Raw genomic sequence first — 15,450 nt, forward strand, 5'->3', positions numbered from 1 at the left:
TCCGCCCCTTGAGGGGAAGAGGAAAGAGAAACCCTTTGCAGGAGAGCTGGTGGAGGGAGGACACCATCTCTGCAGGCAGAACAGTAGGCAGAGAGGTATCCCCTCAATCCCCATTTTCACAACAGTAGAGCTTAAAATACACAACGGTAGAGCTTAAAAGGGACCTAAATATCTGAGCGAGCCTGTTGGATAGATTAGGAAACCAGAGTGCAAGTGGTTAAGTGCTAATGCAGGTCAGAGCTTTTAGCACAGGAGCCAAAGTGAGGGTCCTGCATCCTGCATGGCAGTGGTGCAGTCTGGGGAGGGGGGCGTGAGCCACAGTCCAGCCACCTCTTCCTGAGCCCTCAATCTCAGCTTCCACTGGGCACAGAAACTGCAGATCTCAGAGGGCGAGATGTGTGAAGAGACATGAACAGATGACAGACACAAGGGAGACCTAAGGGCTCCTGGCCTAAATCCAAGTCCACACACCTGTGCGGCACCAGGGACCGGAGGCAGGGGCGGCAGGGCCACAGTTCCAGCACTACTCTTAGACAGGTATGCCCCTGCGACCTCTAGATAAATTCCATATTCCCAGGTAGAAGGGGACTTGAACTAAGGAGACATGAAGAAGACAAAAGAAAGAAGTGGGCTTTGCTTGGACTGGCTATTTCTGGAACTTTCAGGTCCCAGAAAACTCAAAGCAGGAAGAAAGGTGGTAAGAAGGGGGTGGGGGAGGGTTAATGGAGGGTGCACTCCAAAGGAGTGAATGCTCCCATGTTGGAAAGTATCCAGGACTTGTCCCTAGGTCCCCCTGGAAAAGGCACTCCTTCCAGCCAGAAGAGGAGAAACTTGGCCTACGTTTCTCCACAGAAACAATCAGCTGCATTAGAAAGACTGCAGTAACAGCAGGGTGATGGGATCCATGAGGTGCCTGTCCTCTCCAGCAAGAGAACTCTCTCCTAGCGGTCCTCAGGATTCCATCCCTAATCATGACATCCTCTCCATGGAGGGAAAACATCCAGTTGCAAGCAAGAAGCTTAAAGTTTTAAAATGTAATTCCTTGCTAAACTAAGGCCACAGATCTCAAGAAAGGTCTGGGAAATTGCTTGCCTCAGAACTCATTACATTTTTCTCTAAAGCTGCACCGTCCAACATGGTAACATCTAGCTGCATGTGGCTATGTAATCAAAGGTAAATAAAATGAAAACTCCAGTCCCTCAGAAGGATTAGCCACATTTCAAGTGTTCAATTGCCACATGTGGCTACTGGCTACCATATTGGACAGTGCAGGCAGAGAACATTTCAATTACTGCAGAAAGTTCCAGTGGACATCATTGTTCAGAAGGTAACTCAACATGGCCAACACATATTTCCATACCCTACTAGGTGAAACTAGTGGGCCCTCAGTAAATGTTCTGAATTAAATTCTAATAAGTTATATAGGAACTATTCTAATGCTAACTAAAATAAAGAAATAAACGGAGATATCTCTTTCACTGCTCAGTCAAGAAGCTTGGCTGGTCACCTAGGATCTTAAACAAATCTGTGAATGTTAAGTACATGACATCAAAGAACTTTAATAACTACATGTGTGCAGATAAACATAGTTAAAAAGATGAAAGGGTACAAAGAAAAATCTCCCTTCCACACTTCAGCCCCAGCCATCTAGTTCTCCTCCTCCAAGGCAACCAATATTTCAAGTTTTTTTCGTATCTTTTGAGATACTTTATGCACTGTAGGTAGAATAGTGGTTTCCAAAGATGTCCACATTCTAAGCCCCTAAACCTGTGAATATCATCACTCACAGGACAAAAGGGGCTTCAAGGACATGATTAAGTTCAGGATCTTGAGATGGGCAGGATTATCTGGATGGGCCAAATGTAATCACAAGGGCCATTAGAAAAGGGAGGCAGGACAGTTAGTCAGAGGGAGACAGGATGACGGAAGTGGAAGTCAAAGTGATGCAAGACTGAGCCAAGAAATACAGGTGGCCTCTAGACGTTGAAGAAGGCAAGGGAACAGATTCTCCCCTGCAGCCTGCCTCCAAAAGAAACACTGCCCTCCTGACCCATTTTAGACTTCTGGCCTCTAGAACTACAAGATAGTAAGTTCGTGTGGTTTCAAGCCACTACATTTATAGCAATTTGTTACAGCAGCAAATAGGAAATGAATAAACGCATACACAAGCAAATACATACATACATACATATATATATATATTTCCTGAAAGCACAGTCATTCTTATCAATAGCTGACTACAGTCTAAAAAATCTGCCGTAAAACCTCCTTGCTGGCCTGAAAGACACTGAAAAATACAGAAAGACTTTGTTGATACAATTCAAACTCCACCTATCTAAACGTTTAGATGACTATTTGAACAAGCAGAAAACAACGAAGACTATATGAGAAATTGATTGATTGATTTTTAACTATTACTGACAGCAAAGGGTGGTTGAAGGAATGGTCCTGGAGGTCAAGAGACTTGGGACCTTGAACATGTCACATAATCTCTTGGGGCCTCTCTCTTCAATGAGACACAGTGGCAGGACGAGGGGGTGGGGTAAAGACAATAAACTAGACACGTGCTAGGTTTTCCTATTTCTAATCTTTGAGCATGCTAACCCAAAAAAGCTCGCTGGATAATATAAAACAAGAAATGTTTATTGTATTTAGGAAAAAAGGAAAAAAATGCAAAATAACTGTAAGGCATAAAGCACAATTTCAGTAGCAGTCTGTTACGCTCGGTGTGGTAATTACAAATCATTCTTTTCTATCACTCTGTCGATACACGGTACATCTTTGGAATACCCAAGAAACTGGTAACAATGGCTGTATCTGACAAGGACAATCTCAGTGACTGAGGAAAAGCAGTCAAAGGAAGATTTCATGAAGTAACTTTTCCTACCTTTCGGATTTTGAACCTTGTAAATGTATTATGTATTCAAACACTTAAAAGTATTTTAAAAAGACAGGTTCTTTTGGTTCATGGCTTCACACTGTCAAAAAATAATTACAGTCCCTCCATCAGATACCTGCCAATGAGATTCACCAAACGCTCAGCCAAAGCTTGGAAGAACTTCAATGTCCTCATTCAATTTAATACTCTCCACTAACCACACAATACAGAAGTAGGCGTGCTCTGTTACCTGCTCCAATTTCCCGGCATGGACAGGCACCCTCTCACACCCAGAGTGATGCAGGATGCACAAGAACACAGCTGACCCCGTCACGGCACCCAATGTCACAAACCAACTTCCACAGTCCCAGAGTCCTTCACTGTCAGAAATGACTCCTGAGCCCAAATAACGCTGGTCAGGAGAGAGAAGAATCAAAAGCCAAAAGAATATTTCCTCACTCACCCTCGTTTGAGGACACATCAAGGGCATCTTTATTTCTACCTTGTCCTCTTTTAGCCATTCTACCAGTTATCTGCCAAATTGAATAGTTACATATACACAAATCACCTCTCTTCTCTGTTGCATAAATAGTAATTTCCAGGTAGAGAGAAAGAGGGGGAGCCACAATATTTTGAATACAAAAAAGCAATGGTAAGCACGTGGACAACTGGCGCAGATACTGGGACAAGCACAACTGTACAGTACACTTTTGGAGGACGGGGACCCCTCTAATAATGGGGCTCCAATCGCATGAAAGACTGTGTAAAACTATGGGCCACATTATTTAATGACTATTCATTTCCTTCTTCCTAGCAATAAGCATCCTTGCGGGATATGGGAAGAACCCTACCAAGAGGCACTTACATACAGTCATAAGGCTGAGACCATCCACCCAGGACACACAAAGACTTAGAAGTCCGAGAAAAGGCAAGTAATCTTGAAACTACAGAATCTGGGAAACAGTAGCAGGGCATTTTCTATCATATAGTTCCATGGCTATAACAGAATAAAAAAACTAAATGCACAAAAAGTAACCAGTAGGTCCTAAAATCATTCTTTTCCAAAATCAAAGTGGTGTGCAGGTACCAGCACAAGAAAGCCCATCTTGAGGGGCTCTTTCCAAATGGCCCAGCATGGATCATACAGTGTAAAGCTGGTCCTGCTCCATCATTTTTCCCTGCCCATTTTAAAGTGACAAGAACGAGACAACTTAAGCTAAGGTCCCAGATCAGCCTCAAGCACTAAGGATGCAGCTGAATGACGGAGAAGGAAAAGCACAGGACTGGGAGTCAGGAAGTGTGCCTTCTGGTCCCACTTCTGCAAACTTAAACATGTGCCTTTATCTCTCTGAGCCAGTTTTCTCATCTGTAAAATGAAAATCATTTTACCTATGACCTCATACAACCGTCTAGGGTATATAAAGGTCTCTACCCTATAATTTCATATAGTCTCTCAATAAAATCATAAACATCAGCACCAGAATATGAATTTTCCTTCCAGGTTATTCTTCCAGAGAGAGAATGTCAGAGCTGTTAAGACCACGTGAAAACTCAAAATAAACAGTGGTAGATGAGGAACCCACAGCTGTCCTAAAAGGCCTCGGACACCCAAACAGGGATGATCTGACTAGAAGCAGGAGTCTTTCACCAGAGTCCATGCAGGACAGACGCAAGCAGTCAGAACCATCAACCGGTGGTCCCCACCAAAATCCCCACCAGTCCTCACAGATGTCCTGCCCACTGACCCTCAGACATACCGCTATTTGCCCTTTGAGCATGTGACACTAGCTGGGGAACAGGAGACCTGGGACCTGACTTCTGGTCTAATTCTCTTAGGGTGGCGATTCCACAGTATTTGTTCACCTGGCTCATCTGGGAATCTACTTACCTCCAGAGCAGCCTCACCCTTGGACTATAGAAGCTCCAGAGCAGTGCTACTGTCAACTCCCAAGTGTGTGCACAGATGACCTGTGTGGTGCCATCTTTTCAGGACCATTACCAAAATACTATTAGCCTCGCTGTAGATTCCAGCTCTGCTAACCATCTAACTAAGTGTCTCTGAGAAAATCACATATCCTCTCTGGGCCTGCCTCTTCACCTGTAAACTAAGGGGGTTGAACCAGATTGTGTCACTGTTTTTTAAATGTAGCAGTCTAGGGGCGCCTGGGTGGCGCAGTCGGTTAAGCGTCCGACTTCAGCCAGGTCACGATCTCGCGGTCCGTGAGTTCGAGCCCCGCGTCAGGCTCTGGGCTGATGGCTCAGAGCCTGGAGCCTGTTTCCGATTCTGTGTCTCCCTCTCTCTCTGCCCCTCCCCCGTTCATGCTCTGTCTCTCTCTGTCCCAAAAATAAATAAACGTTGAAAAAAAAAAAAAAATGTAGCAGTCTAGATCTGTAATTCCCATGGAGACAGAACCAAAAATACGGCACTTACACGTGGCCACGTAAAAGCAGGATGTGCACAGACCATGCCTACCCCTGGAGCATTCCCAGTGACCAGGCTTGGCGGGCAGGTCACGGAGATGCCAGGGGATGCTCTAGCAATACGTACCTTTCCCTCGTCCACCAGTTTTGCGATGTCATCTAGATATAGACCGCTGGCCATGAAAAAAGCCCAGCGATAATGGACTCCTTGCCAAAAATGCTGAAAAGGAGAAAAGCAAACACGTCAAATATAGGAAAGGATACAATCTGACTAAATGCAAATTTAGGGAAGAGTATTTTCTGGATGACTAAGACAGACAAACTGATTTCCTATTCATTTTGAATCAGTGAGCTGTGTGCCCAACACCACAGCACAGTGACTGATGGAGAATGGATGCTCCATTAATGTTTAATAAATTAATGAACAAACTGTATCCACATGAACATAGGCTTTTTTGCTAAATTGTGAATGACAAGCAAGTAAGCACAGGAAAGCTGTCCTTAAAATGATAGTCTAAATAATCTTACACACTCATTTTTTTCCTTAGGAGAAATTAGGGGCTAAGACCTCTACGCTTTCCCTACTAGGGTTTAAATAAAGCCCAGAGGCAACAGAGAAGAGCTTTTAAACCTAATTCAAGAATGCTTAAGGGGCAATAAGGCACCAAAATATAATCTTAGACAAGAAATCCAATCACAGATAGTTTTCCAGCTCTGAGAGGAACAGGACAGCTTTAAGGGCAAAACAAAGCATAAAGTTCATTATACATCACGGTTGGGTCTCCCCCTACAGTTATAACAAGTCCCAAGCCACCTAATCGATTATGGGACAATACATCCCCAGATAAAAATAAGGAAAATTCTTCTACCCAGAGGGTTTGTGACCACTTTAGTGCCAAACCCCTACTTTTAATTGTTATTCTTTATGTCAAAGGTAAGGTAGGCCATTATCAAAATAACAAGTGAACTGAGGTTCTCTATGATACATACCTCAATGACCTGCCCAACTCAACTTCATTAGATGAGAACCATCCAGAGGTACTTACAGGATTAGCCAGCACCATGCTATCTCCCTCCCCGCAATGGCCTCTGTCTCACATTTCCTCAGCATGCCAGAAGCTACTACCACGGCATGAAATTGTCAAGTGCAATGGGACTCCCCTGCTCCTTTAGCTCAGGCACTTAACAGTTGTGTTATTTAGGTCAAGCTAAACACAGGTCAGCCAGTTTCCTGGACTAAAGAATGGCGATACCTTGCTCGCATGGTTGTTGGAAGGATTAAATGAGAACGAATGTAAAGTGCCTGATACGCATAAGGTATCATATGCATAAATATTTATATTTATTATTCAATAAATACTTATCTAGTGCTGAAAGCAAACTTTATTGAGGAAAGATTGCGGCAATAGCAAATCAGAGTTTAAGATTATAGAAAGACAACAAAACAGATGAACATAAGGGAAGAGAAACAAAAATAATATAAAAATACGGAGGGGGACAAAACAGAAGAGACTCATAAATATGGAGAACAAACTGAGGGTTACTGGAGGGCTTGTGGGAGGGGGGATGGGCTAAATGGGTAAGGGGCACAAAGGAATCTACTCCTGAAATCATTGTTGCACTATATGCTAACTAATTTGGATGTAAATTTTAAAAAATAAAATTTAAAAAAAGATTATAGAAAGACAGATAAAAGCAAGCTGCTGTCTGGGCAGAGCTTTGCAATGGTTGTACCCGGAATGGCTTACTGGTTTGGATGAATGACCCTGTAATTTATTACCTAACCTGGAACAATTCTGAGAGTTCAATGAGTCATCAATAATAATTATCCCAGGACCACAGGATGCAAACAAAGCCAATCTTACCCTAAAATAGGCATGACGAGATTGAGTCACCTCAGCCCTCAAGGTTGCAAGGCAGAGCCCAGGCTGGCACACGTCTCCAGGTAGTTTGCTCTTGGCCCAGAACAAACGCAATATCTATTCAAACACTAATAATTTTCTACAGGTGGCACAGCATGAAAGAAGTTGTGAGGCACTGGTCTAGGCAAATGTAGTTAAAGAGAAGGAAAAAAAAGTACCATTTGAAGGCACTGAGACCATCCCAAATTTACAGAAGGCCAAGTTAACTACAATCACAAAAGACCCGTTCCTGTACTTCTCCCTAAGGCCTGGCCTCAGACAATTAAAAAACATTCTGGTAACTGTTGAGGGTTTTAAAGAAGGAACTACAGCGGTCAAAAATTCATGCCTATAATTCTTTCTAGCACGTTGGCCTGTAAAGTGAAACTTTTTGGTCTGCAACAGCAGAATTTTTATACTGTGCTCTAAGGGGTCTGTGTATTTTTTCCAGGCCATTATAGGAGAAAGTAAACCAAAGCAGGCAGGAGTCTGGAGCATTACAATGAGGCTTTAACCGTGCACATTCTCAGGAGGACATCAGAAACTACTTAAAAGGTTTTCACAGGAGATCACCACTATCCTCTTTCAAGTAGGAGGAAAGAGAAAGTGCTTGTGTTACTCTCAGAGGACCACTCAGAAGGCTAGCTTGTAAGAGGTCTCACTCAAGTACAAACTGTGAAATCTTACAGAAAAGTTTAACTTCTATCTTGAAACCACTTGGATAGCCTGGGTTTTGTGAAAGGAGAAAGAAGAGATGAAGGACAGCTAAGATTCTTTTCTCCATGTACCAAAGCAGCGCACGGACGCCGTTTCCGGCCACCGCCTGAATCAGGTGGAAATGAAGGAGCCTGAGTCCAGAGCCTCATATGTTCACACTACACACACACACACAGGCCTCCTACTCCATGGTCACAGCCCTTAGTTAATACCTCTACCTATTTAGTTACTACACAGAATTCAAGAGGCCAAAGTCCTGAAGTTCACTCTTAAAATGTCCCAAATTAATTTCAAGAATAAAGAAGCTAAAGATGGCTCTTGAGCCACTCATTCCTTAAATATGGGTGTTTGTTAGCCTGGCATGACGACTCACAACCTTCTACTGCCTTTTTCCTGAGTCTGAAGTATTTTGTCTGATTAATAAAAATAGAATTTATCTTTTTTTCTCCTATCACTTACACCATGTCAATATTAATTCAGATTTTAAGCCTTAAGCCATTGATCTAGAATTACCAAGAACGGGTACCATGACACTATATAGGCCTGTCCCCACTGTGAGGACAACATGCTATCATGTTAAGTAGGGAGCACCCTCTCAAGCTCAGCCATCAGTCCTGCAGCTAGGGTTGCTGGGCACTAAACCTCAAGGCCCACCACACACTGGATTTGTTCCATTGGGTGAGAAAGCTTCTTATGGCTCTGGTAACAGTGGCCTCAGTGACAGAGCCAGGCTGACTAATCAAGTCTCAGAAATGACCAGAATGTAATCAATAGCTAGAGTTACCTGATTCACATGGGATGTGCAGTGTTAGGACAAGCTGATATAATTCCAGAAAAAGCATCATGGTTCTATTTGCCTTTGTGGTCTCACTAAAGTAAGAACACAACTTTCTTCAGGTTTTTGAAATTCAAAAAAATGCCCACAGACCTCTACAGGTCTGAAAGCTCCAGTCTAGAAATCACCGGCATAACCCAGCGCTACTACCCTGGACACAACCAGCTCTACACAGTCTTAATGAAGCTTCCCCCCTCATATACAAGAGCCTGCATGGATTAAGACTGGTGAAACAGACAGAAGGCCATCACATATAGGCAAGAAGGAAGCAGAGGGTGTATCAGATGGAATGACGAAAGGTAATAATAGCTAATAATAAAGGTTAACGTTTAATAACAGTGAGCAGAGGGTATATCAGATGGAATCACGGAAGGTAACAGCTAATAACGAAGGTTAACATTTAATAAGAGTGTTGTATATACTAGGCATTTTGCCAAGTTCTTTACATGGATTATCTCACTTACTCCTTACAACACGTGGTAAGGTAGATACCTTACCCTATTAGTTTAATCTTACAGGTAAAGACATTGGGGCTTAGTGACATAAGTAACTTGCAGGTTACACAGCTATTGAGTGGAGTCCAGAATGGGAATCTGATCAGCTGCTGTGCCATGCTGCCTCCAAGATGGAAAAAAAAAACAAAAAAGGCTAGGTGGAAGCCAATTCCCAGAAGCATGAGGTGCCTGCTTGCTCACATCAACCAAGACTGTCCTCCCTACCTTTAACGTCTTAGAACCCATGGTGACTCCTGTCTGCAACATGCCGTCTGCTATGCCCAATCGGTCCATGTTCAGGAGAAAAGGAGTCACCAAAGTCACATATGTGGCTCCTGACCATTTCTTGAGAAAATTTAGAGCCCACGTTTCAGTGGATCCACCAACATTATCAAGAATGAAATCAAACCTGGACAGAAAAAAAAAAATCAAATCAAAACATCCTTGTTAGTCTTTAACTACAGCTCCATTCCCCTTCATTCCCACTGCCAATCAGCTATAGGGTCTATTTCAGCGACAGTGCACAAACCTCACTGCAGCATGCCATCCAGCAGAGGGGGGGCTGCTTTGACAAAGGAGAAAAGGGCACACCCACTAGTCTGCTCTGACTACCCCCCGCCGCCAAGATAAGTCAAATGTGGCTAGTTCTTTGTCGTAAAATCGTATCATTTTTCTAATACTTTAAGAATGACTTAAATAAGTGGTTCTCAACCAAAGGCAATTTTGGTCCTCAGAGGACATACTAGGCAATGTCTAGAGACATTTTTAGTTGTCACAATTAGGGGAAGTGGTGGGAAGGGCTACTGGCACCTAGAGGCCCAGAATGATGTATATACACAGAATGCAGAGAATAGCTGCTCACAACAACAAATTATCCAGTCCCAAATGTCAGTAGTTCAGAAACTAAGGTTGCCAAGGTTGAGAAACCCTGACCTAAGCTTTATGGGAAACTGCAAAGCAATCTATCCAATATAAGTCAAAGTATTTATTAGTGCATTTGAATACTTGAAAGAAAAGCATGCAAAGGTTTTCACCCATAGAATGATTTGCTTTTATTCCCTCCATATCAAAACTGCTTGTGTACCATCCTCTTCATCTTCTGGAACTTACTGCTATGTTTTGGCTTCATGCACAGCATCAGGACAATGTATGGAGAAATCAACAATCTGCTCTCAGTCTTCAACTGTGCTCTAGCATGCCCCCCAAACCCAGTCCTATGGTATCTCTAGGAACTGATAGATATTCAACTTCTTAAAGCTGATCTAAACCTGCTATAATCACTGCATTCCACTTACAGGGGATAAAACCCAATAACACTTTTAAATACTGTATAAACAAACATCTATTTAGAAAATGCATGCTTAGAAGTTAAGTTAATAAATGAATTCCGTTTTAAATCCATTTTCCCTTTTAAATTCATCTGGATGAAATAAAACATCAAAGCTTCTAAAACCAGCTTTGGCCAAATTTGTGCATCTTGAGCCTGCCTTTCAAATGGAACCAAATTAAAGAAGGACAAATAAAAACCGAAGGATAGGAGAATGACCTTACTAGATAACTACTCTTCTCATTAGAAAAGAACAGTAAATTATTTTTACGAGTTTAAGTTTCTACTTCATTCCCAAATTTTGAATAGACAAACATAATGATACTTATTTTAAATAAAATTTAAAGGCAGCCTGGTATTATAGAATAGGCACTGCCTGAAAAAGGAGTCCAGAGACAGGCTGTGGACTCAGCTCTCCCATTATTGCTCAAGTGGCATGACCTTGAGCATGCAAAAACTCCAAAGTCCTCTGCCCCCTAGTTTCTCAACTATAACATGACAGAGTTGGACTGAAGGATTTCAAGTCCAACTGCAAAATTCTAAGATTTGATCTAAAAAGTTCCTATTTGAAAGGAGAAATAATTTTATTCTTGGTGGATTCGAAGGCCAAACTCCCGGCAAAGGTCACAAAGATCAAGTGAAACTGAAGCTGTCAAAAAATAAATAAGTCAAAGTAACAGTCTGGCATCTGCAAGCTAGAGAGATCCCCTTACCAAAAAGGAGCAAGACCACTGTGAGAAAACGCAGAGGGACAAACCGTGGTGTACTTTTGGGGGCCAGGCTGGGCGTGCTCCAGCTTTCCATCTGTCAGGTTCTCCGTTCTCTGGTGACAAATTCCAATGTATATAAAACGTAAGGTAGATAGGGGGAATGGACTGTCCTTGGACTCAGTCTCATGGTGCTATTACTAGAGCAGTAGAAGACATGAGATCAATTGAAACTCCACTGTCTAGAAGCCAGCTGTTGGAGGCCCAGGGAGACCTAGGTCCTGACACACAGGCAGGAAGTAGCTGATAAGATCTCTGCAAGGAACGGTGTGATTCCTCAAATATGCCAAGTGTGTTCCTGACACGGGGCCTTTATATTTGCTGTTATCTCTACCTGAACAAGTGCTCTTCTCCTAGATTCCCTCAAAAATTCATTACACAAATTTTTAGTGAGCACCTACCATATGTTACTACTCTGTTCCAGGTAGAGGGACATAGCAGGGGACCAAAAAAAAAAAAAAATCCCATTTTCCTGGCTTGCTCTGAAAAGCCTCTGCTCCAATGCCTCAGAGGTTTTCTTAACTCCCCCCCACCCCCTCCCTAAAAGGGCCTCCTTCCCCTCAGTTTTTCCCCTCCTTTCCCTACATCAGTGTTCTCAGGAGCACGTGCCATTGAAACCCACCCCCCGACTAGAGCGGGAGCCCCCTGGAAGTGGTGGGGGGCCTGTCTTGTTCTCCACTGTATCTCTATCACATGCTTTAACACTGCCCGGCACAGCAGGTGCTGTGGGGTTGAAGGCATAGGGAGTTGGCTGGCTCCTCGGGGCCGTGCTGCCACACGACTGCTGGGAGTGGGCACTGCTAGCTGAGAAAGGCTAGTGTCCAATGGGGCGCCCCCCTTTTTTTTTAAACCCATGAAAATACAGTTGACCCTTGAATAGGTGCATAGGTCCAGCTGAACCCAGATTTTTTTTCAATAAATACAGCACATATCATAAATTTATTTTCTCTTCTAATTTTCTTAGTAACATTTTCTTTTAGCTTACTTTATTCTAAGAATACAGTATATTATATAAATATATATAAATAAATATATAAATAAATATATGAATATATATATATACATAATATACAAAATATGTGTAATTGACTATGTCACTGGTAAGGCTTCTGGTCAACAGTAGCCTATTTAATAATTAAGTTTTGGGGAAGTCAAAAGTTAGATGCAGGTTTTCTACTACGTGGGGGCCATGTAGTAGCCCCTAGCCCCCGTGCTGTTCGAGGATCAACTGCACTTTGACTCAAAGTGGACAAGAATAACTGGCTTTCAAAAACTAACAGAAAAAGGGAAGGAAAACCTTTGAAAAAGAAGCAATAAAACATCTTTCTAAATGCTCCTTAGCTGTGTTCTCAGCTGCAGTTCTGTCTTGGCCAGATGAAGACCAGAGTCATCAGCACCCTCTCTACGTCTGCCCAAGCCACAGGCAAGAACAACAGTGTGTGAACGAATCACTGAATCTGCTCCTGTTTGCTACATTAAACCAAGCCACAGCCTGGCATTTAGATGCACTGAGAACATCCATAGTACTCTGATTACCAACATTTCTACTGCCTTTGCTTCTCTGAAGCCTTTACTAAGCCAAAACACTGCAAGCATGATTAGCATTAAACATGTATTTTCCCCATACCTCTCCACGTTTTTTCTGTGGTGACAGATGCCACCAAATGGAATACCCTTCCAATTTTGTCTTTAGACCTCTTACAAACCAACAATAAAAGGTAACGTAAAAAAATTAGCAAAAGGCCATGCAAGCAAAATATTTTCCTCAGTATGTATCACATCTTGAATTAGAACAGAAGCCACCCAAATGACTTAAGGAGCAAGAATTGTTATCGATTCTTTTCTGAGATTCCAACGTGACTGCGAAGTCGCCAAACCATTCCGCCCTGCATGATCAATTGTCTTCGTTCCTACTTCCCAGTGTGAACATTGTTCTAATAATACATACGGTTTTAAAGATTTCAATTGCTCTTCCATATTTCCAGATTTGTAATCAATTACGTCATCTGCGCCGAGCTTCCTTACAAGTTCACTCGCATCCTGAGAGCAAACTGCTGTCACATGAGCAGCCCATGCTTTCATTACCTGTCCAAAAAAAAAAAAAAAAGGTGGGGGGTAGAAAAAATGATGGCAGTTTTTGAAAAAATAGTTGGCACCCATATGTGCATTTTTCAGACTAATCCCTAGAGAACTCTAAGTGTTTCATCTTAACAAGAACTACAGGAAGCCACTTGTCAGAGACTTAGTAAAAATGATTAAACTTTTATCCACCAAGAAAATTTCAAGAAATAGATCTCCTTTTCCTGGACAGGACAACCAGTCATCTTGTTGTCATTAAATCATAATCAATCCACTTAGAGAAGAACTCAGTACCTCACCAGTACCAAAAGATATGAGTTGACAGCCTCAGGTTTAGCCCTTCAATGATGACAAAGGCAGCTGGCGAAAACAACAAAAATCACATGTCCTTAGAAAATGACAATTTTAAATATGTCCAGAACATAAAAATGCACATCTCTTCATCTGCATCTCTAGTAAGTGCTGGTATAGTCTTGAGTCAGACAGCGGTACCGAAACAGCAATCAGATATCAGGTACTAGATAATTAATGAAAAGTACTCTTGAATAGAGGTGGAAGAAAATATGGTCATTTAGGGGCACCTGGGTGGCTCAGTCAGTTAAGCATTCGACTTTGGTTCAGGTCATGATCTCACAGTTAAGGGAGTTCTAGCCCCGTATCTGGCTCTGTGCTGACAGCTCAGAGCCTGGAGCCTGCTTCGGATTCTGTGTCTCCTTCTCTCTCTGCCCCTCCCCCTGCTCATGCTCTGTCTCCCTCTGTCTCTCAAAAATAAATAAAAGTTAAAAAAAATATATGGCCATTTTATCTTCAAAACATGGGTCATGTCCTCTCTTTTGGAGTAAAAATGGTTCTCAGGATTTAAATGAAGATGCCTTATATTTTAAAATAAGGAGCAAGCAGACTTAAGTAAAAAGAACTGAATTTTAATGTTATTTAAGTATACAGAAAGCATCCTGCTCTGAAATTGCTGTTCTTTTCTACAATGACAATTTCACAGAATTAGCAGCCTAAGAATAGTTGTTTGAAGTTCATGGAGTAATTTTTGTGCTGATGATCATAGGTCATAACAGATCAGCTGTTTTCTCAATCCTGTCCCAAGTATCAACTTCCTGAGCTTTCCTTATGAGTTGCAAAGGTTCATTAGAAGATAAGAGATCTGTGTTTATTGAGTTCACCACTGAATCCCTACTCTGTGACATACACAGGTACTAATAAATACCTGTTAAATACAAAAACTAAACAAAGAATTTTAAGGCCATCCATAATCTTATCTAACTTCTCATTTTTCCAAAGCAATACTGACCAAGGGTTTATATGCCCTGGAAATCTGAGGGGAATTAAAACATTTAGGAGTGACCTCATATACAACTTTACGACTTTCATGGGCTATAAACAGAAATACTTGAGCATAAGGATATGTTGCTGTCAGCAGAAAGCCCCAAACTAAAGTAGGTGCAAAACATAATCCAAGATGAATATCCAGTATCCATCTTAAAAAAGTGTTAAGGAAAAATGAAATTATGTTCTAAGCATTTAATATGTGTATTAAATCTTCAGGAAGAATATGTCTCATGTTGAAACAGTTCAATAATTTTTTTTTCTCAAATTCCTAGTTTTTCCTCTCCCACTTAGAACTATCTAGTATCTTTGAACACTATTAAAGACTTTTAAAAACAGTTTTAGCTTTAAAAAAGGATTATGTCAAATAAAACACATGTGTAGAAAATGCCTAGAAGGTAGACCCCACTCAGATAAAGAGGGAGGATGTGGCAAGCATTCTACAATCTCTTTCAGGTGCCCAGCCTCCCTTCTAAGAAGCCACCATTATCATAGTATTTAAAGTAATCATCTCCTTCCATTATAAAAAATAGTTTTAGGGGCGCCTGGGTGGCTCAGTCGGTTAGGCGGCCGACTTCGGCTCAGGTCATGATCTTGCGGTCCGTGAGTTCGAGCCCCACGTGGGGCTCTGTGCTGACAGCTCAGAGCCTGGAGCCTGTTTCAGATTCTGTGTCGCCCTCTCTCTGACCCTCC

General features: G+C 42.0%; 1 protein-coding gene across 4 annotated transcripts in view; it reads right to left on the reverse strand.

Annotated features, from left to right (window-relative positions):
* The window catches only part of RTN4IP1 (reticulon 4 interacting protein 1), a 154,832-nt gene that overhangs the window by 3,273 nt on the left and 136,109 nt on the right, over positions 1-15,450 (reverse strand). For all 4 annotated transcript variants that reach the window (XM_086707521.1, XM_086707519.1, XM_086707520.1 and 1 more), the window contains exons 6-8: positions 13,289-13,425; positions 9,472-9,655; positions 5,427-5,519 (exon numbers count right to left, since the gene is read on the reverse strand). In XM_086707521.1, coding sequence (XP_086563647.1) covers positions 5,427-5,519; positions 9,472-9,655; positions 13,289-13,425 — 414 coding nt within the window. The remainder of the gene's footprint in view (positions 1-5,426; positions 5,520-9,471; positions 9,656-13,288; positions 13,426-15,450) is intronic.

Source organism: Puma concolor, chromosome B2 (genome assembly GCF_028749965.1).
Source record: "Puma concolor isolate L17-30 chromosome B2, mPumCon1.1.hap2, whole genome shotgun sequence".
Taxonomy (NCBI): Eukaryota; Metazoa; Chordata; class Mammalia; order Carnivora; family Felidae; genus Puma; species Puma concolor.